General features: G+C 40.4%; 4 protein-coding genes across 5 annotated transcripts; 2 read left to right on the top strand and 2 right to left on the bottom strand.

The window, feature by feature from the left end:
- The first annotated feature begins 71 nt into the window (after positions 1-71).
- On the top strand, positions 72-13,731 carry eIF5B (eukaryotic translation initiation factor 5B). The gene is made up of 12 exons (XM_022848528.2): positions 72-473; positions 1,983-2,176; positions 2,285-2,488; positions 2,836-3,068; positions 3,287-3,625; positions 3,740-3,886; positions 6,565-7,126; positions 7,340-7,710; positions 7,934-8,513; positions 8,984-9,671; positions 10,126-10,367; positions 12,655-13,731. Exons 1-12 carry the CDS (start codon positions 427-429, stop codon positions 12,855-12,857), a joined length of 3,810 nt encoding a protein of 1,269 aa, XP_022704263.1. The 5' UTR covers positions 72-426; the 3' UTR covers positions 12,858-13,731.
- Positions 13,732-14,011: 280 nt separating this feature from the next.
- Positions 14,012-17,821, bottom strand: LOC111269127 (palmitoyltransferase ZDHHC3). The gene has a single exon (XM_086971982.1). The coding sequence runs from the start codon at positions 15,957-15,959 to the stop codon at positions 15,201-15,203; it is 759 nt and encodes a 252-aa protein (XP_086828108.1). The 5' UTR covers positions 15,960-17,821; the 3' UTR covers positions 14,012-15,200.
- A 653-nt stretch (positions 17,822-18,474) lies between these two features.
- Positions 18,475-21,621, top strand: Abcd3 (ATP binding cassette subfamily D member Pmp70). Its single transcript, XM_022848493.2, has one exon. The coding sequence runs from the start codon at positions 19,156-19,158 to the stop codon at positions 21,142-21,144; it is 1,989 nt and encodes a 662-aa protein (XP_022704228.1). The 5' UTR covers positions 18,475-19,155; the 3' UTR covers positions 21,145-21,621.
- A 548-nt stretch (positions 21,622-22,169) lies between these two features.
- On the bottom strand, positions 22,170-26,709 carry LOC111269120 (uncharacterized). 2 transcript variants are annotated; one of them, XM_022848494.2, is made up of 5 exons: positions 26,434-26,709; positions 25,687-25,913; positions 25,205-25,361; positions 24,769-24,972; positions 22,170-24,393 (listed from the first exon to the last, which is right to left on the bottom strand). In XM_022848494.2, the coding sequence occupies exons 1-5, from the start codon at positions 26,495-26,497 to the stop codon at positions 24,248-24,250; spliced, it is 798 nt and encodes a 265-aa protein (XP_022704229.1). In that variant the 5' UTR covers positions 26,498-26,709; the 3' UTR covers positions 22,170-24,247. The 2 variants fall into 2 exon arrangements, with proteins under 2 accessions (XP_022704229.1, XP_022704230.1); XM_022848495.2 differs by having other exon boundaries at positions 24,769-24,897; positions 26,434-26,708.
- Positions 26,710-27,224: the final 515 nt, after the last annotated feature.

Here is a 27,224-nt window from a genome sequence, read left to right as displayed (position 1 = left end):
GAACGACTGTCCTGTCTTTGATATTACTCGTGTACAACAAAGTGGTAGTGATCACAGTGCTTGACGGTGCTATCGATTGTAGCGTGCAATCTGTCGTGTGTTGATAGTGACAACGGGTGAACGCACACTTTGGTGCAACTGACGATCGATCAGCGAACGGGAAAGTTCCGTATAAAATCTGTCTGTCTGTGTGTTGCTATTATAGCGGTGTGTTCTTCAAGACGAGTCGTTCCGGTGAATGCTACTACTGTGCTCGTTTTGTTGTGAGAGTGCTGTTTCGGAATTTTTGGGCAGTTTGAGACGTTGTTCTTGTTGCGTGTGTGCGTTTACAAGTAGTCGTCCAAAGCTGCCGCCGTCTACTCCACAAGCGTCTCCACATACCTCCGCAGTTGTGCGAGCCACCCGGCCGATTCGAAAGCGGACGGCATGGCGAAAGACAAGAAGAAAAACCGCCGCCAGGATGATCAGAGCAGGTTCGTTCGTGTCGGATTGATCTGGCAAGTTCCAAGTCATCCGAGTAAGCCTGATTAATAGATAGACTAGACAAAGCATGTAACCTGTGCAAGTTGCCGGGCCCCATTGTCTAAACGTTCAGTGACCGACAGATGAAGGCGAAACAGTACAGTGCCATGGCTGTCGGTGCACGTTTCAGCAGTAGACGGCGTAGCCTGTGCGGGTAACTGATTGTTGACAATGGGCTCTACTAAAACAGCCTATGGCCTCAATTGTCTCTGATATAAGTTAAGAACTGCTCAAACTACGACGTACTGTGTTTGGCATATGGGTGAAATGTCTCATCAGGGCACAAAAATTTATGTAGAACGGACTAAATCGCGGCATTATAATGAAATTGGTTCAAGGATCTTAGAAAAGAAAGATAAAAAAATCATACCTCTCGTTTCCTATTTTATTTTATTTTAGATTTATATTCATGAAGCCTAGCTGTCTATGAGTTGATCGTAAAATGTGACATTTAAATGGCTCTACTTCACGCCTATAATTAGCTAATCAAAGTACCTATGGAAAATACTTGTATTAAAAGCAGGTAAAGCTTTCACACTAGCCATATGTTGCTAATATTGGTATCGATTGTAGTTTTGATATATTCGTTTTGAAGTGCGGACGTGGATTTAGGACTACGTAAAACTATTATAAAACATCGATAAACATATAAACATCGAGTAGAATGTTCCTTAAGCCATTGCCACTTTATAAAAGTGACATTCATTTATCATACGAAATATTACATTTTCTCAGCTAATATTCTAATGCTAGTACTTTGTAAGTAGAGAACCTTACAATTAAGTTAAGCCAAGTTAATTATAATTAAATTTTTAAAGAAGTTAAATAATTTTATTCAATATAAGCCGCATTTTCTAGTAATTGCAATTTGCTAATTACCTAAATATTTACACAGAGTGTTTCTGATAATTATACTATGATTCATTTTTTGTTAGTGTTGTTAAGTGTCTTTGCATCTAGTTAGTTCAAAGTATGTAAGTTTATTTACGTATGGATTTGTTGAACTTGAACGTACAAACTGAGCAAAGTCTCCGTATCAAAATTTTTATACAATTTGCAGTGTCTCCGAAATTCAAGTACGATAATTATTGAAAGAAGCCGCAAAAAAGCTTGTATGATAGATCAGCGCAATGATAAATAAGACATCAGACTTATTGCCAGTTTCTCGTTGCAGTTCCCCTAGCCGAGTTTCCATTAGCCTACTACATTGTTTGAACGTTCTGTTATATTGCTGTGTTATTCCACACATACATATAATTTTAGCAGGTAGATAATAATAACTTCAGTAATTCTGTTACCTTGCATTGATTGCTTAGTCATCCTGATTCAGAAAATCGAGTGCCATTTTTTAGCCATCCTGAGCCATGGCGAGCCATTCATTATGTCAATTATTTCGTGCCGTCAGTACAATTGAATCACCGCAATTTTATAACGAATTTTCTGCATGGTTTCCTTTGCAGCGATGACGAAGCAGAGCAGCCCACGGCAGCGGTTGCCAAGGGTTTGGGGGACGACATCGAAAGAGCAAGAAAAGCGAACAAAAAGGACAAGGGCAAAGAAAAACAGGACAAAGATACTGAGCTCGATCAGGCCAACCGGAACACATCTAAAAATGATAACAGTGACGATAATGAGACTCCTGAGCCAGCAAAAGGTTATACATTTGAAAATTTAAATGCCATTTTTGTTCATTCTATCAAATTATACCTTACAACCTGCGTTAGTTTTACTTACTAGCTAAAACCATTTTCGATGTTTGTAGCTAAAAAGAAGGACAAGAAAAAAGCTACCAAAAAAAAGCAGGATTCTTCGGATGATGATATGCTTGACCTTGTTAAAAGGGCGGCCCTTGGTGAAGCCGGAAATAGCGATGACGAAATAGCCGTTATAGCTCCCAAGAGCAAAGCAAAAAAGGTCAAAGGTGGCTTCGCTGCACTTGCTGTAGAGGATGACGATGAAGAAGAAGGTAATCTAAAATATAAATCTACGCTATAATTTTTGTTTTCACTTTATGAAATATGCAAATTTTTGGAGAATACACGACGCCTATTCTGAGACTCTTGAGTGATTATACGTAGTATTAATGAAGCTCCTTTAATATAAAAATTCGAGATGCAATTTTTATTTCCACATATGGGATGTGCATACAAACAGTTCTAGGTATAACTTGGAATAATAATCTCTTTAGCTCATACCCTAAAAGTAACAATAGACTTATCAGCGTGACGCTCGTGACACAGTACGTAAATTCACAGCGTAAAAGGCCCATACATTTTCTTACCATAACACATTTATGTACACATAAATTTACAGTTATGACTGTAACTCCCGCGAAACTAAAGAGCGGGTTTGCGGCACTTATGGACGACGAAAGATCCGACAATGATGACATAGAGACTCAAGACTCCGAAAAGTTCATTGAACCGGTGAAAAAAGAAAAACGGGAGAAGAAAAGAACGAAATTGATTGCGTTTTCACACAACAGTGACGATGATAATGCGAATGTTGTTAAACTCGAGGACTGTCCTGACTCGGACAATGAAAAGGTACAATCTATTATGCTAATACCAACATACCCCATTTCTTTCTGAGAATACTTCATTAATAAGATAAAGATCATTGTGCTGAATTTTGCAGTTTGCTATTTCTTTTATCATAGTTTTTGAGGCAGTACCTATATGCGAATATGGAATAGTCAAAAGGTCTTTTTTATTTATACTAATGTGCTTCTCTAAATCTCATTATACTCTTTATCTGAGCTCAGGCGATCAAAAAAGAAAAAAAAACTAAGGATAAAAAAGGCAGAAAAGGTAAAAAAGACGCCCTTGAAGAGGGCGGTGGAGGCGAAGAGGACCTTGACAAATTATTAGCTGATATGAATATTGAGATTAAGGAGGATCCTGCCAAAAAGGATAAGAAGAAAAAAAAGAAGAACAAAAAAGAGGCCGAAGGCGATGGTGTAGAAACAGAAATTCAGAAGGAAAACGTCATAGAGCAACAAAAAGATCCGGTCAGCACGGAAGATGCTATAAACGATAAAGTTGAACCTGTTGATGACGAAGTAGCGGGTGCTACCGCCGACGATAAGAAGAAAAAGAAAAAGGTTTGTATTATCATGAATACATTTGACGCAAATATGCATTTTGATTTTAAGCGGCGTTCCGATTAACTATAATTAGAGTCAGACTTATCTGATTTCGATTGCTGTATTTTACAGAAAAAAAAGAAGGACGAAAGGGAGACATCTACTGCACCAGGTAACAAGGAAAATGGCGAAGGACAGGAAGTTGCCGAGGAAGAGACTGGTAAAAAGAAGAAAAAAGACGCCAAAGGAGCCAAAGGCAAAAAGCCCGGAAAAGCTGCCGTAAGTTTAAAAATAGGCGGATCCCGCTTTTTGTCTGTTTTTGGATTAATCAGTAATAAACTATGCCATGACAAAGTAGATTTATGCTCACGCGGAAAAACGAACATTTGCGTAATACTTGGCTAGAGGTGGATAACTCATCCAAGGGCTAGCAGAGAAAGACAGATGCGGAAAGCTGGAATCAGTCATGTTCTAGAATCTTGTTGGTGCCAGCTATTTTGAGCTCTACACTCGGTAGTTTTAAACGTGTTTGAATGGAAGTTCCATGACAAAGACAGCTGGTCGTCAGGGTCTTGCCTTAGTAAATTAGGTTTCAGTTTAAGAGTATCATTAGATTTAAATTCGAAAGAATGATCTAAAGGATGAAGTTTTTGAGCTAAAGTAGGGGTGATCTTTGCAGATGCCTTATAAAACCATAAAATATAACTGAAACTTGTGCAGTTATATTTTACGGTTACCACTACACTCAGCAACTGGCGTCGGGGACTGAGCCGATGACGTTCTAGCTTTGCTATTATTACTTTGGCCTCATTTTTTCAAGGATCTGATGGCATCCAATTTAACAGATTGGTAAATGGAAGCTTTTATAGCCAGCTGGTGGCTCTTAGGCACTTGGAGACAAGTGTAGTGGCATAAAGACCCTGCGGCAACTTTTCGTATGAGAACAAGGACTGTTTAGTCAGTCCTCCACTATTTGTACAGTAATAATTATTAATTTTAAGTCTTTAATGCTGAATTTCTTTAAATGCAAATGCTACTGTTCCAGAGTTGTTCAAGGCTAGGCTGAATGACCGGTAGATTTTGAGTGGAGTCGCAAATAACTTGCTCGTTGCTGTAATGCAGAAGGGGACAGGTCATCTTTCGGTGATTTTAGCTGCGATATTTGTGTCGGTAGTGAAGAATGGATAGTAACATCGCTAGTGTGATTACGTCATCGGAAGAGTATTAACGCGTATCAAATAGAAATAGGTCATGCCACATTACTGCATTATAATTGGCCTTTATTTAATAGCTAGTGCATGCAAAGTATCTAAGGCATGTTTGAGAACCAGTGATGAGAGAAATAAAAAACATTGGTGAATGAAAACATTGGTTCCTGAAAAAGATGCACATTAGCCACCCAGATCTTGCCGCCCCTAAGACTGCAGTGTTGACAAAGCTCCCAGAGGTAAAACTTTCACAGATGTGTTTGGATTAATAGCGGTGACACTTCAAGAAAGTATTATCAGAATCAACAACGTAGGGTTCCTGAATGGCCACCACTTCAATGTACCACTGAACGTACACAGGTAGAAAAACTAAGCCATCTTCTTTTCCTATTGAGGGACCTACCCGAAAACGTCTGTGAAAATTGTCAAAGCCTTATTCGCAAATCACTTAATCATCCGTCCATGGGTTAAGTGAGTTCTAGACGAAGCAGACCCTTACTCGGTATTACAGAGTCGCCACTACACAGAACTTAACTGTGAATCTCACGAAAACAAAAGCAATGAGGCTTAGGTAGCTAGGCCGAACAGAATAGCTCCAATACGAAGTAGCTGTCTGTATGGCATAAAAGGTCTCATTATACCCTAATAATTCATCGAACCTACGTCAACAAGTTTCTATGCATATAGCTGCAGATCCGGTAGAACGACTGCGACTTCATATCGGACATAGATAAAAGAAGGAAACGCAATGAGTGCAACGGATACCACAAAGAGTCTGCAACGTCTATGCATCTTAATTGCTTCAACTTTTTTTCCTTCAGTAACAACATATGGCATCAATGTAGAACTGATCGATTTGATCGTAGAGAACTTCGGGTAGTCATATCGGCCGAAAGCGTGTTGTTTCAAAACGTGTGTTGGTAGTACACTGCTCTACATGGAATGTACTCGCATATCTCCTTGCCGATATACCGATATGTAGAAGATTTTGGAATACGCCTAACATTCCGCGCAGAGATTCTTTCGAGAAAAAACTCAAAACGTACAAATTTGCATGAATTACTTACAGCACTAGAGTAGTGAGGGGTGACACGTAGATAAATTGTTACAGCCGGCACATTGTGACGTAATCCACAAAAGTTATATATATATGTACCAAGAAGAGGCATGAGAGGTATGCATAGATGGATTGTCTTCCATAATATCGAGATGCAAAAGCGTGTAAAAAGCAAAAGCCATACAACTTTTCGCTTTTCACACGCCTTAGTTATGCACGGCGTGGGCAAGACCAAAAGATAAAATAAGGGAAAAGAAGGAAGACCACAGGTTAGAAGAAGCGCATGTTAAGTGTGTCAGGTCTGAGAATTTGTAATTTTCTAAACAAAATGCTTATTTCACCAGTTAAATAGTTTACGATGGATGGAGATTTTGACATCTCTCATTGGAAGTCTCAGTAACTCTAACTTATTTGCTAGCGGCCAGTCAGTGAAGAACAGGTTTTTGTAGAGAACTTTCGAGCTTGGTGTTATTGTGACCATTTCTCGCATACCGCTATAAAGCGCGTAGTGCAATTAACTTTATACTAAAAAAAATTATACATGTTTTTGTAAAATATAGTAAGACACTCAGCGAAATGTGTCTCGAAACTACAAAGCTTAGTGCTCTCAGTACTGCTTAACAGTAAATCACCCTAACAAATAACATGTTACTAAATGTACCATTGTTTATTCGTAAATAACTGACTTGCAGCTGGCCCACATGCAAGAGACACTCCGCCAGGTGAAAGAGGTGGAGGAACGTTTGAAGGCTGAAGCTGAGGAAAAGGCTCGCCTTGAGGAAGAAGCCGAGCGATTGCGACTGCAAAAATTGCAAGAGGAGAAGGAAAAAAAAGAGCTGAAAAAGCAGCGCGAAAAAGAGAAAAAGGAACAGCTTAGGTTGCAAGGAAAATTGCTCACAAAGGCTCAGAAACAGGCTCAGGCTCGGGCTGTCGCAGCACTTGAAGCTCTACGAATGCACGGTTTGAATGTACCAGACATCAACGACCGCCCGGAGAGTGGCAAACCGGGACGAGCCCCAATTTTCCGACGAAACAAGGATAAGAATAAGGTGACTAAACAAGCAGATGCGTCGCAGCCGGCAGCAGTGTATGAGACAACAGCGAAGGAACCGGAAACGGTTCAAGTGGAAATAAAGGATGCTACACCGTCGACGGGAACAGAGAGCGGTGTCACCGATGAAAAGAAAGCAGGCGACTCCGAAGATGATGTGCGTGAAGCCTGGGATGAGACCAGTGAATCCGAAGGAGAGCCGGGTATGTAACTTCTAAAGCTAGCAGGTGCATAGATTGTTAATAACTGCAAATTAACCCTAAACTAGCTGCAAATTAAACATCTTTAGTTTAAATGTTTTTGTTTTTAGATGATATATCCTTTCAGACGTTGTTTTTTTGTTCTAATAATCACTAGGGACGTAAGAAATTCAATGAGACCAGCATTTCTGTGTCATGTTTGTTTTAATTATGTAGAAAAACCTGCACCCACGACTGTCAGTAGTGGAGACGACACAAAAGTTGATATAAAATCGATCGAAGCAAAGGCAACACTAAAGGTGGCGGCCTCCAAGAAGGTAGAGGTTTCCTCAGGAGATGAAGAAGATGAGAGCGAAGAGGACTCATCAGAAGAAGGATCCTCGGAAGATGAAGAGTCAAGTGAAGATGAAGAAAGCTCCGATGATGACGTAGAAGATCGAAAGGAGAAACTACGTCAAAAGGTTTTGGAAAGAATTAGAAAACGGCGAGAAACGAATGAAAAGAATCGCTCAACGGACCACCTCAGAAGTCCCGTTATCTGCGTGTTGGGTCACGTCGATACGGGAAAAACGAAGATTCTCGATTATGTAAGTATAGTACCCTGACAGAGTTCCTTAGGACACTAGAATTATAAAAATACACAAGCATATTAAAAAGAACCAGCATCAGCATTTTACCTTGTGCACACATACGTGGTTATGTCTAGCTGTGTGCATAAAGTCATTTAAATATTTATGGGCTAGTCATCGAGGGCATAGTGGCCCCTCGCTAATGTTCCCTTATTGTTACTTTTTGTCAATCGTATTGCAGATTCGCCGAACGCATGTACAAGACAACGAGGCCGGCGGAATCACACAACAGATTGGTGCAACACAGGTTCCTGTCGAAGCCATCAAGGAGCAATGCAAAGCAGTGAAGGATTTTGCCAGCAAACCGCTGCGAATTCCTGGCGCATTAATTATCGATACGCCCGGTCACGAGTCGTTTTCAAATCTCCGTTCACGAGGTTCATCACTCTGCGATATGGCAATCCTCGTGGTCGATATAATGCATGGTCTTCAACCGCAGACGATAGAAAGTATCAATCTGTTAAAGAGTAAAAAAACACCATTCGTCGTTGCATTAAATAAAATTGATCGCTTATACGACTGGAAGGGTAACAAACACAAGGACATAGTAGATGTTATCAAAGCACAACGAAGTAATACGAAGATGGAGTTTGAAAAGCGTGCCCGTAGCGTAATAACGCAATTTGCCGAGCAGGGTCTCAATGCAGCTCTTTTCTACGAAAACCCCGACCAAAAGTCGTTTATTTCGCTTGTACCTACTTCGGCATTCAGTGGCGACGGAATGGGCAACTTAATCTCACTTGTTGTGGAGCTTACTCACAGTGAGTGTTTACTTTTCTCAGTCGCCGTATCTTCTCTTATCCATATACTTCCCTTTCATCTAACAAAATTAATATAGCATATTCTATTTCTATATAACTTTAGTTGTTGTCCCTTAGTTATATAGTTGTCATTTGGACGCCATACGAATGAATACATTACTACGTTAATCAGTGGTACACATGTTAATAAAGCTAATGTTAAGGTATAACCAGTCTAAACCTGCCAACATCGATATAATCTTAACAAGTTTCCTCTATATGTTTGCATGAATCTTCATGTTGCTCCTAAGAGTTCGCGTGTAACTTTAGTGCCGCTTAGGTGCATATTGCAGGTTTCGAAACTAACTTTATTATGATTTGTTTCGGTAAGGCTCAGCGACTTTTGCGTTAACAATTACACCAAGGCAGTCATTTTATTCGTATAATGTATCCTTTTTACCAACTACTTTTATCGTGATTGGTCATCGCAGAGATGTTGGCTTCAAGGATCGCGTACAGTGCGGAGTTGCAGGCTACAGTGCTTGAAGTTAAAGCAATTCCAGGTCTAGGGACGACCATCGACGTGATTGTTGTAAATGGGGAACTCAAGGAAGGTGACACGATGGTGCTTGCGGGTCACGAGGGGCCATTGGTTACTCAAATCCGGTCGTTGTTAATGCCCCAACCGCTTAAAGAGTTACGTGTCAAAAACGCGTACCAAGAGTTTAAAACCGTTAAGGGTGCCCAGGGAGTAAAGATTGCCGCTAAGGACCTAGATAAGGCCATCGCCGGCCTGAATGTTCTAGTGGCTCATCATCCAGATGAGATTGATATTCTAAAAGAGGAGATTGCGCGTTCCGTTAAGGAAGTAATGAGTAGTTTCAAACTACAGGAGCAGGGTGTCTACGTGCAAGCGTCTACGCTTGGCTCGCTCGAAGCACTTCTTGTATTTCTACGCGAGTCAAAAATTCCCTATTCCGGTATCCGAATTGGGCCTGTTGCTAAGAAAGACGTCATGAAGGCTTCTGTCATGCTTGAGCACGACAGCCAATACGCCGTCATTCTAGCTTTCGATGTTAAGACTGATCGCGATGCCCAGGAGCTTGCAGACCACGTCGGTGTGAAGATCTTCTCTGCTGACATCATCTACCACTTGTTCGACAAATTTACGGCATATAGGTTAGTACGCATAGTAGTGTAACTCGCATCATGGAAGTAGTCGCAGTTGCTAACGCCGAAGTAGACGCACCGGTTTTCTACATAGTTGTCAACTGCAACTAAGGCTTGATAGTATAATACTATTCGCATCGTGTATTATTTTTCGTGCATTTCATGTTCCTATCGTAAATGTTTGATACGGCCGCTTTGTTTAGTGAAGCAATCTTTAATGGATTGACGTACTGTACTCAATTAGGCAATCCAAAGCAAATTTGTGCCAATTAGGCGCAAAGCAAGTTTGTGTGTCATTATGGAGTTTTGGAGAGCTCGTCGAGAATTTTCATGTTCACTAAGTAAATTCAGCTCAACAGATCCAAAAGAGCAGCTAATGCGGCTATCTATGAAACCCATATCTCACAAAAGTATGAATAAGTGTTAAAGAGTAACTATTTCTGTTCCTATCGATTTTTGATAGAGAGGACCTTCGTGCCAGAAAACGCGAGGAATTCAAAAACATTGCTGTTTTCCCGTGTAAACTTCGAGTGTTACCCGACTGCATCTTCAACAAACGCGATCCCATTATAATAGGTGTGGTGGTTGAGGGGGGTATAGTGAAATTGGGCACCCCGCTCTGTGTGCCAACCAGAGAGAATCTTTTCATTGGGACAGTTTCCAGTATCGAAATCTATCACAAACAGCAGGAAACAGCTAGAAAGGGTGAGTTTTTCAAGTGAAATTCTGCTTGGCTTTGGTGCCGTGCCATTACAAAAACTCGTTTAGACTTAGGTATGACAATTACAAACTGAAAAAGCCTGTTGTAGCTTAATGTCGTTGGAGAGATAGAGTAAAATCAATGTTTTCTATTTACTTTTTAGGCACAAGTATCCATTGAAAAAGGATCAGTTTTGTTTGAACGAATGAGCATATACACTAAGATTTCCATGGCGTTATTGTTGACTTTACTGTGGTTCCCTTCTGATCATCATCCTGTGACTTGAAAGCTGCATTTGCTTTTACGATTCTGTTCGTATCTTAAGCGGTATCGTGCGTACTTTTAGAACAGTAGGTATAATCCGTCTCTGATCTAGAGTTAGATACTAGACCGACCTGCGGGCTTCGCCCTACGCTTTGCAGCTCATTTTGCGTGAGTAGAAATAAATTATGAATGCGATGAGGTTAACGTTGAATAACCCCCGTTTTATCTCAAAGCTCGGCTCGTTGTTGTGCTTAAAATCCGTTTGACCTTTCAGTTTTGGGGGACCGTAAAAAAGACCGTTATTTCTGCTTTGGATTTCGTTCTGTTTTTTTTCGTTTTATTGAAAGATTTTTTTTTGCTGTAGGAATAGAGGCAATGTTGTCGATTTTCAGATCCTACCCTTCAAGTTCCAAGCCATGTATATAAGAAGCTTTTACAATGTGTGGAGTGGTACAAATGACGATATTTTTAGTTCTTGTGGTTTCTTTTATGAACACCATAGGAAGCATTTTGGGGGCATAATACTGAGAGCAACGCATTAATGACATTAATTATATACTGGTTCTTCTTCGAAAGATTAGGATGTTTTCGACTTTTGTCCTTGTGCTTGTGATGGTACTTGAAATTGATACCGTAGTGATAAATCATCCTCCTCTGGAAAATGGAAAGCATTCCTCGAAAGTATGACGATATGGTCTTTGATTTTACCGCTAATAATCCTCGCGACAAGAAGATGACTGTATAGATCATTAGTGCCGCAGAGATTGGTAGGGTTCAAGTTCTTCATTAGCATGATCTTGGGCTCATCTTTCTTTAGTTGCAACTTATAACGCGGCAATGTGAGTCCTTCAAGGCTATCAAGAAATTTTGAGGCTTATAGTGGTTTATAGTTATCTCGACCATTGTATTAATAAGAAATAATATGCATTTCTTCGGAAAAGTAGTAATTCTCGAATGATGTTGACAGATAGATAAGGTCGATACACTATGCAATGAAATCATTTCCTCACAATTTTTTCAGTTAGTGTATTTTCACTAACAGTTGTCCTCCTTAACGTCGAATAAAAACTTGGGAGTACTCGGCGTTAGTATTGCTTAGTCGTATATTAGTAATTAAGTTGTAAGTATTTGGACGTGCCCTCATGGGTGTAATTTTTCTATACAGGCGTCCTCGTACATTGTAAGCTTGTTTGACTACTGGCGACAGTTGAAAAAATGTCCTGAGAATATAGTTAAGATTTCTTTAGAAGATTCATTTTTATTGCATATCACGGAGCATTCGAGCAGCGGCTTCAAAGATTTCTTGTTTAATGATAAGACTTTTATACCAAACGATAGGTTTTGTCGTATGAAATAAATTTATACTTTCAGAATTTTCTTTATTACATACTGAATTCCTTCTGACATGAATAGAAATCTTGAAACGGGACTGCAGTTTTTTTCTCCAGGTAAATTGCTGCAATTCCTGGCGATGCTAATGCAATGGCCATTCTTCATCTCGTCTTACTTTGCCAAAATTAAATTGGTAACGGAGGTTTTATCTGCTCTTCCTGGAGCGTCGACGAAGATAATTGAAACATTGTTCTTGCTTTGACAGTCAGACATATATGTAAAGTTTTTATACGGTAAGGTGTTACCGTAGACCAATAAACGTTACGCTTTATACGAAAAAGTGTTTGACGAATCGGCCTCGTCTTCGCGTCACGAAAGAAAACTCTAGCGACCCGGAAAGATCTGCTCAATTCAACTACTTTAAAAAAGTCGTTTTAAGTTTAGTAAATAAACAGACAAACGGACAGACTTAGTGGTGTAGTATATATACAAAATAGGCAACATAACATACACTGGATAAAATTACGTGTAGAAACTTGATGCCTGGAACACCACTGGCTTAATTTTAAACTTCAGATCATTTATTAGAAAAATTCGCGTTATTTAGACACTAGGTCAGTGATTTCGTTTTGTCTAGTTGTTTGTGCGCAGGATCACTTAAAACCAAAGATCAACCTGGAATTTCTGTTGTTCCAGGTCAAGAGGTATGCGTCCGAATTGAGAATACGACAGGAGATGCACCGAAGCTGTATGGACGGCATTTTGACTACACAGACCTGCTGGTATCAAAGATCACCCGAGAATCAATTGACGCCTGCAAGAATCATTTTAGGACTGACCTCACCAAACAGGACTGGCAGCTCATGGTTGAACTCAAGAAGGTTTTCGAGATTATGTGAACAACAGTGGAATTTAGACTTGGGCATCGTACCGTACATGGGGCGAATATTCCACCTTCCCTGTCTATTAGGCCCTCGTTAAGTAACGAAGAAATTAAGCCTCTGATAAAGATGATATATCAAATCGAACAGAATTGAGATTCCCGACTCATTACATGAAGAAAGAAATGAAATTACGGAATCAAAAGTGGTCGCGTATCAAGCCTAATCGCAACGGTTTGTGCGCTACTAGCTAACTTGACAATATATATATATATACATATATATTTAGGAAGATACTATATCTTATAAATGTATGCCTGATGTGATTTTGTGTAGCCTGGCTGTTTTCAAACATCCATGTTAGCGGGGAATAACATGTCGTTGAAGAAATAAAGTGGTTTATACATATTCGTGCAAAAACGAGGGTTTCTGAACCATCCATAACGAATTACAGATAATGAAAAAACTATTACAAAGCGCACCTATAATGGTTAGGAATCAAACGTAAATGGGATCTGCATATGTGACGACGCAAAGATTGTACAGCGTTAGAGATATCCCCGGTGTATGACGTACAACTGCGCTTGGGGTCCGCCAGCAAAAATATCAAATTCCTGCCTATTGACAGATTTATAAGGCTTGCCTGCAAGAGGGTAGGTAAGATAGCTATACACAAAGAATTATAAATTCAAGAATGTGTGATTATAGTTATATCTCTGTTGAATTTGCAGAAGATATTTGTTGTTGGTAAGGGCAAACGTAGGGTAACAGAACACGGTGAAAGATGGTTATGTTAAAGTCTCTTTCGTTCGCTGTGAAGAACAGATGATGAACGTGATTACTTTAACATTCAATAAATAAATGTTGTATTATCTTTGTACAGAACCTCTAAGATGTGTGTAATTTGTTCATGTGCGCACGTAATAGATAATTGGGCTTACAGCTCTTTATTTCAACGATAAAGCCCTAATTTTAAAAAAATGAATAGATCGATTAATGTTAACCTTTGATGAGGCAATCAGATTGCGATTGATAATGTCAATAGTTTATTTTGTAGAAAAATATGGATAGCCCCAAAAGTACTTTTCACAGAATTTTTATTAAAACTTACTGCTACCAGGAGCGTTAGAAAAGCGTAGTTAGAATAACCTAAATCGAACACACTGAAAACATTTACTGAAATACAATAATTTATTCTGTGTATATAAATTTTTCATCTATATAGTTTTGCGACAGCCCTAAGGAGTACATCGCGTGGTACATCACAGAATAGGTAGCCTACAGTATATCGGTTTTAGCAAACAAACGTGTTCATTACTCAGAGGTTACCCAATTCGCCAGACACGTTTTCTCTTGGCTTCTACCAACTCCACCATGTTTTTCTGGCTCTAATCGTCACTTGGTTTTTATGTATACTACAGACATATCTCTGAAGTGGCCATTAATAATTGTCCTATATATTTTGCGTCAATTATAGCTGTTGCTATGCTCTTTTACATTTACATAATCATATTCGTGCACTCTCTTATAACCCCGCTAGAAGTGCTTGTTCCCCTGAAGTCGGAAGGCAGCCGTTGAACGTATGACAGTCACAAGATACCGCGCAGTGTCCCAGTATTACAACTAGTAGACGATATAAGTAGTATTTCCACTATCCTTCTGCCATGATCGTCTCTTATGTGATCCTTCAGGACGTGTCGTTCTCGTCGTCGGTCTCATGGATTCAATATAGCAAAACACCAAAAAGGCCAGTAGTATACATTTATCTACCGTACCACACTCTATAGGGTTGATGTTGAAGTAGCACTTAATTATGCTTCCCACTCTTCTTTCATTTTAATACAGTATGGTGGATAAGCGCCTCCTAACTATTCGATTCAATCAGTGACTTCCTGGTGTTACTGTGTCAAGAAAAAGGGGGTAATAACATTTAGACATACAGCCTTTCTAAATTCACATAACCTGCGTGAACGAAGAAAGTTAAATATTCGGATATAGGCTGCTGCGAGGCGTAAGTGTCACGCCGTAATGTCAAAAAGGTACCCTATGTGTTATATAAAGGTTTTGAAGAAGAGAGGCGTAGCGGACCACAAAAAATCGTTTTCCAATAGAATTACAGTCGTTTTTCCTAATATTTTACTGCTAGAACACAGAGTTGCGTTTTTTATGGTTAGAGGTGGTGACTATGTCACTAGGCGTCCGCCGTTTTCTCACTTTTTATCTAATGAATGAACTTATTCAAATATGTCATCCCTATTTACTAATCATTAGTATTTTTAACAGAGACTATGATTGTGGCTGTAATTTGGTGGCTGTGGTTGGCTTTTTTCAGGCAGTGAGATCGAGCATTACGATGGCTCTCTATACAGCGTACATGCATCGTGCTGGCGCAATTTCATGCAATCGGACGGATGTGAACGGTGAAAACCAGGCTAGACTGAATCGACCAAACACGGCCCGAAAGCTCGACCATGCTGTACGACGACGCCAACGGATTGCCTCCTTCTTCAGCTGTTCGATACCGGTCTCATCACTTAAGATTGCCTGAATTTGAGAGCCGAACATCACCATCGTAAAAATAGCAAACAAGAGAGCTTCAAATATAAGAAGAATCAGCAGGATGACAGTAGCTGCTGGCGAGCCCTGTTGTGAGCACAGACGCCACTCCTCGTTGACGCAACTAACGAAGTGCTGAATCGCGAGGAACAGCGAATGGCTTGATACCAAAGTAATGTATAATGTGAACAAAACGAAAAATTTCTGATTGTTCTCCCCGATGCAATTGTTCACCCAAGGACAGTGATGGTCCATCTTGCGCACGCAACGATTACACACAGAACAATGGTGAGCCCGCTCCGGTTTAATGCAGCAACACTTTGGACATTTGTAAACAACCTGATTCTCGCGAAGGCCGAGGCTGTCGACAGCCTCCCGGGTGGCGGTGCCCTGCGGTACTACGCCGGGATCTGTCACCATAGTGCGAATATGCGAAGCACACGCTAGGAAACACAGTGATTCGAACACAACGAGGTTAACGACGCCGAACAACGTGTTAAAGATAGGACTGATAATAATGATAAGGACGACGCACTGCGCGTATAGGATCAATAGCCAAGTCATTACAGCACAAATAATCCCGCAGATGTCTCTTACGAACCAAACTTGACATAGACGAGGATGGGCAGCGTACGCCACACCGCCCAACGACGAGGACCCGATGCCTCGCGGGCTATTTCGGCTACGGCAATCCAGGATGGCAGCTGAAGTCGGGCAGCAGCGATGATCACTTTTCTAACAGAATTGTTAGTAAACGAGGTTGTAAGGGCAAATGCCACAACCGGGTGTTTGTTACTGGAAACAGCTAGTTTTGTTGCTGTTTTTATCGCCGGTAGTGTCGCTATTACGTTGGTCAATTTATTTCAGTCATCTAACAGTAGCTAAAGTTACTACACAATGCTTTTTACCAAAAAACTGATATCCGTCCTCTAATCAACAGTCGACTTGCCGCCCAAGATCATTGAAATTCTGGTGGCAACATTCAGCATAACCACCTCGACGTTATTGCAATGCGACCAGTATGACAGATTACACGATTCTTGCAGCTGACTGCCGCAGTTTCTTTCGGCTGAAAACTTAATCAAGCCTTTTCTCGATGGTAATGTTACCGTCTGACGGGAATAGTTGCTCGCAATGAGCTCCAGCGAACCTTGCCATCGTACTCCCGCTGCAGTCCGTAGTCGTATTCTTTTTCCATTTCATGAAACAGCTCAGTCCGCCAGCCTTTGCTGGCGACCAGCGCGGCATACGCACTCCGCTTCTGTTTTGCAGTTGAGAATTGCGATCACCACACAACGAGGACAGCTCGACCAACTAGCGTTATTATTATTATTATTACAGTTCTCCCTGCCTACACTTCCCGCCCTATCTATCTAGCTATCTACAAAACAAGATCGCCGGGACATCACATATAGAGTACCGCAACAATAACAGAACAGCAGAACGTTGGATGCATTCACTTGGATAATCAAAACAGTTCTGCACGGTCGGGCGGCTGAGCGGACCATAAGGTAAAGAAGCCACAACAGGTGAGGTATCTGCGTACGCATTTATGCGCGCAAGGCCATCTTTTGATAAAACAGACTTCTTGGCAGCACATATTATTGGTCGCTCAACCTCTATACCTTTAAGTAAGTGCAGTTGTTGTAAGAATACTATCACTCATTGATTTTCATGTTTGAAATTGTGTTGAGATCCTCATCGAATTTTTATTGATTTAACCGGCTCGAGGTTCTGCGTTGACTTGCTATGACATAATGCTCTGCACTGAAACCGGATATCCGCCCAAAATCCGTTCAGTTGCTCCAGATAGCTGCACGAAACAAGGTTTTCCTATGGTTACTATTACTCTTTACTTTATTTAGGTAAGGTTGCTTATAATTGTTTAGCAGTGAATGTGTATCGTGTGCTTAAATGAACTTGTAAGCGTTATTAGAGCTTAATATAACAAAGCGTAGCAGCTTACCCATAGACATACGCTAAATTATAAAAGTGGAAAGAACAAATACATATTGTAAATTTGCGTTATTATTAGCGCCTTAATATGATTTTCCCATATTTTTTTCTATTGTTGTCATAAATCATAGCGAAGCTCTGCTACCATTAATCAGTGATCATAATTTATTGAAGTATGAGACGGTATATGCAAGTTTTTCTAGATAGAGTTATTTGCAGTAGAATTGAAAGGAATAAATATTTGAACAATTATGTCTGATGACACTATGTTTAATATTTAAAGAGCCTGGTTTATTTTGTCTACACGTAATGCGAGCCGCTACAGTGCGGGAGCCAATGGAGATATTTGCTGAAATTTTCTGGATACTGAAATAGAAAGCATAGATCAGATAATGAACGAGTGCAAGACAATTCCTTCGCTGCATTGTATGTGGGTTGCAAAATTGGCAGTGTACCTTGGTTTATATATATATATTTTTTATTATTAAAGTATATATAATTATTACTACTACTATGAAATTCCGTTGTTGACAGTTTTCTGTTGGATAATTAATGTAACTTAGAAGTTCGTTTATTCTTAATTCATGTTCAGAGTTGTACCATAATTGACTATATGCTACATAGGCATGATGAACAATTGGATAGGTACCTTCGATAAGAAACTTGAGCAAAATTCCCAGCCTTAAAACTACACTAACGACTTTTTTGCAAAAATTTTGTATGATTTTTTCGAATAGCGCTCAAAAGGAGTTTCAGCTTGCGCTATTCATGAAACGAGTATAGCGAGTAAGGCTGTCTTAGTGTTTTTGTCCTCGAGATTTATACAAAAGTAAATTACATTCAGCCAGTGTTATAAACATGCAATTAGAACTGCTTGTCCTACTCCATCACCGATTTAAGTGATATATCTAGATAATGATTCCGTTCAGATGGCTTCGTATCAGGTGTAGGCCGCCGATTAACCTATATGAAACTAGCAAGTATGTCATCTAGGTGCATTCAAGCGTGGCAGTAGTTGCCCTTTAAGAGGTTCAGCTGACGGAGCGCATGCCCAGCTGGACCCACTTTCCATCGAAGTGCACATGCTGATCACACATATTTTAGATAATGTCACCTTTAAGCCGTTTGACGACATTTGTATTGAATGTTTTTGGAATCATTCTAGGTAAGGTTAAGTTTTCCACCAATGGAATCCGTTTGTTTGGCCAACAGGGGTAGAATAGGCCGTGAACATCCGCCCTTTCATTGTTAAAAAACCACAAAGCAGCCAGCCAAAATACTGACGATTTCGATAACTCGCCTATTTCGTCTGTCATAGATTAGGCTCGCCCCCAGGATTTTAAACATATGACAGCTCCATTGTGATCATCCGGGATAAAAAATCGCTCTTTAGTTCTACATCGCGCAAAAAACTCCGTAGAACCGCAACCGCTCCCGAAGCTCGCGCCACCATCGCGACAGCGAATTCTACCACAGCACTACCTGTAGCAGCAATCACTTCCTCCTTACCACCGACATCGTGGCCGTGTTGCGGGAGAGCTAGTATGCCTTTTAGCTGCTGCAAACGTTAGGGCAGCGAGCGCTTTGTTCGTAGCGGCACCATATCAATTATCTGAACAGTCTATCGTATTGTGTCAACGTCGGCTACACGATTGAAACTTTTTCGATTCTTATGGAAACGATGTAACATCTGCGATACTTTGTTACTACTCATCGACTGCATCGCCGTCGCTGCTATCGACATTGTTTTAGAGTAGACAGGTGACCGTGACTTAAATTTGCTGCCGTTGTTGTAGTAGCAAGGATGGCGCCGACGCTCAGTAAACAATTTCTCAACGGACTTAACCAGGCCAAACAACCAGCGGTTATTGCTGCTGTTGCCACTGCAGTTTACATTTATTCGTATTCACGATTTTTAGCAAAACAGAGGCGTACACAAAAAGGCCACGATGTGGTCAAAGTCTCGTTCGATAGGAAGGACAACAAAAAACAGAAGGCATATGTCGATGGTCGATTTTTCAGGCAGCTCCGGGAACTGTTTAGTATTGTGTGCCCTGGAGTGTTCACGGCGGAGTTCGGTTATATGGTACTCGTAGCAGTAACGCTACTAGGACGAACCTCTTGTGATATCTGGATGATCAACAATGGCACAGTCATAGAGCGGGCCATTATATCGCGAAATTTCGAACTATTCCGCCAAAAGTTGCTTGAGTTCATTTTGGCCATGCCGACTTTATCACTTGTCAACAACCTGATGAAATACGGTCTGAAAGAGATTAACCTACGTTTCCGAACACGCCTGTCTTACGCACTGTACGAAAAGTACCTAGGTGGTATAACCTACTATAAGATGTGCAATCTAGATAATCGTATTTCAAATCCTGATCATCTGCTTACTAAAGATGTCGAGAAATTCTGTTCGTCGTTGACGGATCTATATTCGAATCTCAGCAAACCGATCCTTGATATCATCCTGTACGTTCGATGGCTGTCGGTATCAATCGGCGCTAAGGCGCCAGGATTTATGTTACTTTACTTGCTATTTGCGGGCTTTCTGCTGACCAATATGAGGCGGCCAGTCGGTAAATTGACAATGGATGAGCAGAAACTTGAAGGTGAACTGCATTATGTGCACTCGAGGCTAATTACAAACTCGGAAGAAATTGCTTTCTACAACGGCAATAGGCGTGAGAAAAAGACAATTGACTTAACGTTCCAGCGTCTCGTGAACCATTTGCGCAATTTTTTAGAGTACCGCTTCTCGCTTGGAATGATCGACGACATTGTGGCCAAATATCTTGCGACTGTCGTTGGTTATTTGCTCATATCTAGACCATTTCTTGGAACGAAGCACATTCAACTAAGTCACAACAAGAGACTTGAAGAGTACTATAAAAGTGGTCGTATGCTGGTTAAGTTAGCCGAAGCGATCGGTCGAGTTGTTCTTGCGGGCCGCGAAATGACTAGATTGGCAGGGTATACTGCCAGGGTAGCCGAACTCAATAAGGTACTACAGGATGTCAATAGAGGCCAATACGTGCGAGGTATGATCAAGGATGAGCAGGAGAAAAGCGGTCGAAAGCTTGAGCTCATCCCTGGAGCTGGTAGGATCATCACACAGGATAAAATTATCCGTTTCACACGGGTACCGTTGGTCACCCCCAATGGCGATGTGCTTGTTGAGGAGCTCACTTTTGAAGTAAAATCTGGCAAGAACGTGCTTATCTGCGGCCCCAACGGCTGCGGCAAAAGCTCTCTGTTCAGAATCTTAGGTGAGTTGTGGCCATTGTTTGGTGGTACCATAGTGAAGCCGGCGAAGAACAAGCTGTTCTATGTGCCTCAGAAGCCGTATATGACGCTGGGAACGCTTCGAGACCAGGTGATTTACCCCGACACAAAACATGATATGATTAAGAATGGCTTCACCGACGATAAGCTTGAAGAGCTACTGGACGTGGTGCAACTTAGATATCTGCTTGAACGTGAAGGTGGCTGGGAATCGGTGCAAGATTGGCTAGACATTCTATCAGGCGGGGAGAAACAACGTATAGCTATGGCTCGTCTATTCTACAAACGTCCACAGTTCGCCATCTTAGACGAATGTACTAGCGCAGTGTCGGTCGATGTTGAAGGAGCAATGTACAGTTACTGTCGTAACGAGGGGATCACCCTCTTCACCGTATCGCACCGCAAGTCCCTCTGGAAGTATCACGAGTACTGCCTGCATATCGATGGCCGAGGAGGATATGAATTCTCAGAGATTACGCCTGACACCATGCAATTTGGGTCCTAACCATTGGCTAACAGAATTGTGTATTTACGTACCGATTTGTTAACAGTATTTTTTATTTTTATCATAACTATTTGTGTACTTTAGTGAATTGGTGAAACCACCCGTAAGAGGCTACTGGCAGTGAGACACAACAACAGTTGATAACAAAAAAAAACCCGTGGAATAAACCATTAACGCTGCGACATCATGTTTCGCTGTTTATGGAAACACAGGCTGTAAGCCTCATTGGACGTCGAAACGGATGCCTCCCTGAAGTTTATTAGACTCAAATGTGGTTACAGTAGAAAAGGTGGTGGTATGGGACCGTCCTATTTGTATTAATGCTTGTCGTGACGATGCTTTTGATACTCCTATAGGAAAAGTATACCACACGGCTAGGTAACAACTGTTATTATTAGTGTTGTTGCATTATAAACATATGATATAATGGGCACATACTGCGATGGTTTTGTAATAAATAAGTGTATTTTGTCGTTAGATGAGTCTTCATTCTTTAGTGGGGTCCCTATACTGTCAGCAATGAAACATCCGTCCCTTGCAAAGCCGGCATAAATATGTATATGCGTGTTAATTTCTTTTAACCTATGTAAATTTAGGTTGCGGCTTATGGACAACTGTACGTAAATTTAGTGGAGGCGATAGATTCTGTTTTTTTAATGTTAGGCCTCTGGCGTTCAGGTCGAGATAATTATGATTGTTGTTTATTTATATTGTTATTTATCGTTATTTATTGCTTACGACTGACCGGTTCATGACCATGAGTGGATTTCTTTCGCTTGAATCTGTTTTCTAACGAATTCCCTAGCATGCATGGTATCCACGCAGGATCGCACGAGATTCTGTGTGGGCGCAAATCGAATGAGGCACCTGTAACTTAACAAAATTGCCCTTGCTTCGGAAGCTTGAGACAAAACTATCAAATTTATTGTAGTGTTTTAATTTATGGCATCGCATTAACATTGTGTTTGATTCGAATATTCCCCTTACTGGCAAAATAATAAGTCAAGTTTCGAAAAAAACGTCAATTTTTGATACGCATTTTTCTTTACCTATTTATTTAATAAACGAGGCATCGTAAAAATTTTAAAGACCTATAGAATTACGATATCATTACACCCATAACGTGTTTCTCTTATGTTGTTATGTACAGTTATTAAGGTTATTAATATACGACATCAGTTTGCTATACCAAAAAAATAAAGGATATATATTAATAACAACAGACGTCTTTCAAATAGCGTTTTACCGAAAGACTATATATTAACACATTCGCAAAGTATTTTGTTACATCGAAAGAAAGTTTGGCTCCTCCTATATTGAATCTAACCATGTTGAGTTTAAATATATTTAATATGCTACAGATCGCATTTTGAGTTAAGCACAGATTAAGATGATTTTGAGATGTAGGTACACATTGCGTTTAATACTAGATATATATGCATGAATGGAGTTACGTTTGTTTTGTTATATTTTTGATTCAATATCTTAGTCAGTTTATAACTACATTTACCTTATTACACAAATACAATGCCAGAAGATGGAGGAAATTACTCTGGTTCTTCACTTTTCAAAATGGTTTTATCATCTTGTTTCTCAAAACTTATAAACAGCATCAAACGGTGTCATTTCATATTGCCGACCCAATTTGTGATCTGAGAGCGTACGGTGTATTAGAAAAATATCGTCGAAAGGGCCCGTCTCGTGCCACTGCTGATTGTGGCAACGAATCACAACTGAGCCGCCACTCCATTGAACGACATCGCGACGTGATCTTGATGTGTAGATGCATGTATCGTATGTGCCTTATACTATCAGTTCTAGTGTCTAGCAGCACAAGGAAGCTAGCACACAATTTCAATGCGGAAGGCTACGCCAACTCAGCCATGAGCTTGTCGATGGGTGACCATCGTCCTAATTAATGAGTTAGTCACACTCGTTTTTCATGCTTGACATCACCTCGATGTGGTCTTCCTACGTGCTTTGCCTTGTTCCCTCGTCAAAACATCACTAAATTATGCTAAATCGTTATTGCGGCCATCGATCGATGATGGTAGCGCAGCCCAGCTAGCATTGCACAAAAGAAACTACTCAATAAATTTAACAGACAACGTTTTGATATTTTGCTTTACGAGGGATCGTATTATCAAATACATATAATACGTTCTTCTCTTGCCTTCTTCATTTACTGTATTTATTTTCGGAACGCATTATCTATATAATTTCGTATCGGAAAAACGTGTGAGGATTTAACGTGGTTTGTAATACTGAGTCAAAAAAAGAGAAATCAACAGATTTTCACGATTTTCAGTTACCAAGACGGGTCAATGCACAAATATTTTCGTAAAAAAGTGTCATTCAATTTAACACAATGTGCATTTGTGAGCCTCGTACTTATTATTGTAGATCACGTCTCCGCACGTTTTTTTTCACTATGTACTACGTAAGTCTGAAACACGGTTTAGCTTAATAACTTATGTCTCAATAAACCAATTAATATAACCTACTTGGTAATAGATATTAGTAACTACAGGTTTTTGGGTTAGTTACAGATATTCTGCGTTTTCATAGTGGCTTAGAGAAATGCACTATATCGGCACTAAATACAGAGTGTATAAGAAATAACTGGTTTGCAAAGCACTACGCAAGAGATCCGATATTTTTAGCCAATCAAAAAGTATCTTGTATTGATATTCCCTCGTTAATAATAGCTTTGCGATAGAATCGTAAGATTCAAATGCAAAAAAGTAATAAACATGACCTATTTAACACACGCTGTACATTGAGTACTACAACTTCGCTACGCACACACTTAGTGGCACACATCACATGTTGATCAATTTAATCGTATTTTTTTTCTAGCAAAACGAAAATAACGTTATTTTCGTTTTTGTGCGAAAAAACTTACATACAATATATGAGCGCAATTCAAATAACAAGGGGTTAGGCATCAGAATCATAGAAACGATTAATGTCCTTCTTTCTCCCGAAGCTGCTAGAACTTCTGTTCTCTAAAAAAATCAATAAGCCTTGACACCAGATCAGAATATCGGCACAGTTTCTTTACGTGAATCCGTTGTTTGCTTCAGTTAAAGTTCCTCGTTGTTCAGTTTGTGTGACAGATATGGTAGTCGTGCTTTGGGCTGGATCGGCGGCTTTTTTTAAAGCAAAATATCGCTAAATACACCGTAAGAGCGATCAGCAGGAACAAAAATGCGACCAGGCCCAACACTCCATAGATGCTAATACGCACTAAAAAATAAAAAAAAAACAGATGGAGGTTAAAAAGCTACGTGCTCATAAAAAGAGTAGGCTAAAATCAATAACTGCCGAGAGTTCTATTCTATAGAGCTTCAATTTCAATTTACACGTTAACAAATTCCACTGCTTTATGGATTTACTTGATTGTTATAAAGACGTAATAGTTCTGATTGCTGTCAATATTTTAGCATAATGTAGTCACCGTATTCACCGTTATTAATAAGATTAAGTTTTGGTTCACTTATATGGGCGCAATGATCTTTTTAGGATAATTTGTATCAATACCGATAGTTTCACAGCGCAAAGAGTAAGTAATCTATCCATATAAATGTGCTAAACAAAATGAGAGCTAACAATACTACTTACGGCAGTCCTTCTCGTCGGTTCCGTCACTGCAGTCCTCGATGCCATCACACCAGAGATCCTCTGAGATGCACATCTGGTCCAGCTTGCAGTAAAAATCCTGCTCCTCTGGGCAGATACCGAGCTCGTTGCCTAAGGATTGGGCCATAGCATCGAACGGTAACGATCCATTCAGATGGTACCGGTCAAGTCGATTCTCATAAACTCCTGTTCAGCATCAACATTACTGGTATGGAATATGATGAGAAGTGACAAAGTAATTCAGTGGCAAAACTACGAACAGAAGCCGAGTTAAATTTATGCGCGCCAAGAATTTGTAAGCCGTGGTCATGTTACCAGGAGCTGTCCTATTAGCTTTTGGGTATCCTTAGACATAGACGATCCCTTCCTCCCTCTATACATTTTACAAAAATTCCAAGCGTTTATTATCTGAACTCACGTCGAGCGGCGAAGACGCGAATTATCATTCGGAAGCTCGGGTCAAAGAAGCTGCCTCGGTGGTACTTGATTGATGTATGGTTTCTCGAAGTAGCAAACGTGATCTTCTCATCATCCTTTAGTTCCTCGTAGCGTCCGCATATCCGTCGATCGTTAATCTGCCGATACTCGCCAGCAGGACAACACCAAATACAACCGATATACAACACAGGCACGCAGTCTCTGTCTGTTACATAATCTGATTGCAAAGATAAATCTCATATCACAGTTGGGCTTACTGATAAACGCATCAACCCATAACTGTTAGAAAAAAATCTATTCATATGAGGCGTTAACCAAAGAATGGATAGATGTCCATAATCGTGTAGCAGAAGTATTGCAAAGTTGCACTGTACAATATTGACGTTGCCTATGGGTAATTTGCCTAATGATAGGCTGGATTTTGCTAAGAATATTTCATAGTAGAAATCGAATTGTCAGTACCGTGAGGTGTTCAGTTGTACAAGGCACACTTCCGAAGTTAAAGTCAGCTATTCGGATAACAAGGATGTTCGAGCTTCCTGTCATGTTAAAAGGAAAATGGAAGGCAACGCTGCGTTGATACTCGAACATGAGTCGCCACGCAGTCTGAGTTAAGTAGATCGTGGCGTAGTTCGTCAAGTCAATGCATTGGGATATTGAATCCGGCGGGCCGTAGTTTTCCAGGTAGACTGCAAATAACCAACACATGCAAAAAACTTACGTTGTATTTTACGTTCGGAGAGAACCTCTATGTATTTTTTGGCTCGTGTATTTTGTGCTGTTGTTGTGCGTTTGCGCAAGGCCACATGTTAAATACCTAGATTTTTTATCAGGACCGAAATTTTCCTGCAATAATATTCTGCTGTAAATTCATCGTTAGCACTATAGGGACCCATTTCGGGAAATGGGGGGATCGGGGGCAATAGTAGGGATATACAACACGATCGTTGCGTAACATCTTCGTGCTAGTCAAAAACCAAATAAGCGACGAGCTGTTATTAACAGAAATCATTTGGAATGGCCACATCTATACTATTTCTTAAGGTTACTTTTAAACATCGGAATCGTTGCATTTGGGGCTATTTTTTATCGCGTTGGAAATTTCTAATCGTTGGTATCGTATCAGTCTACAGTAGACGGTTAATTTGGTCAGCTCATACCCATGAACGAAGTTGAGGTACGCAAACCTAAAACGCTTATCAAACTTACACTCATGTTCCGTTCCCCGAGCTGCAAATACGATACAACCAAGCAGGAGTGCTAGCGAAATCATTATCTTGTTTTCCGTTACAGCTAGATTTATAGTCTTGCAAATAGAAGGCACAGCACCGTTCACAGCGCCTACAGTGGCTCCTTCAGCAGTTCGTGAATCGTCAGAGATTTTGGAGAACCCACAATAGAGCCTTGACCATGTTGAGATTCGTATTAACTTCTACTGCCCGTACTTGTTTCTCAGATACAACTGTCGGAGACTGGTGGAGAACACGGAGGCGTCTCACCTTTTTCACATGCCAACGCACCCTCTCAAACTCCGCCTTTCTACGGCAATATGAGCCGAGTCCGTCATGCTGTTACAATGCAGCATAATAAACTCAAAGGTACAAACAGCCATTTTCATGAAGAATTGACGTGGTTGCAGAAACCTCATCGAGGTGACGCTTGATGATGAGATTGTCCGGCCTCCGGCCTTCTAACGCAGTAACGCACGAATCACAGGCTGTATGGATCGTGACACATCACTCGTAGGTAGTGTAGGAATTCGTTTTATCGAAGAAAATATGTGGAATATACCAATTGAAGCTTCTTTTATCTGAGTCAGCGGAAGACATAGGAAATGTGATGTGTAATAGAAAGAGACTACAGAATTCCCAGATGGAAGATGCAATTTGCTACAGCTAACTGTTGGTGAGTGCATCGACAGTGAGCCATTCATGATGAGGACGTATTGGGAGTCAATATTGGGTCAGATGGGCAGAGATGATACTGGCCGTCAATCTACC

The sequence above is a fragment of the Varroa jacobsoni genome, unplaced genomic scaffold, assembly GCF_002532875.2.
Source record: "Varroa jacobsoni isolate VJ856 unplaced genomic scaffold, vjacob_1.0 scaffold_1356, whole genome shotgun sequence".
NCBI classification, from domain to species: Eukaryota; Metazoa; Arthropoda; class Arachnida; order Mesostigmata; family Varroidae; genus Varroa; species Varroa jacobsoni.
Note: the sequence above shows the minus strand (reverse complement) of the source record. Positions and strands in the feature narration are given on the sequence as shown.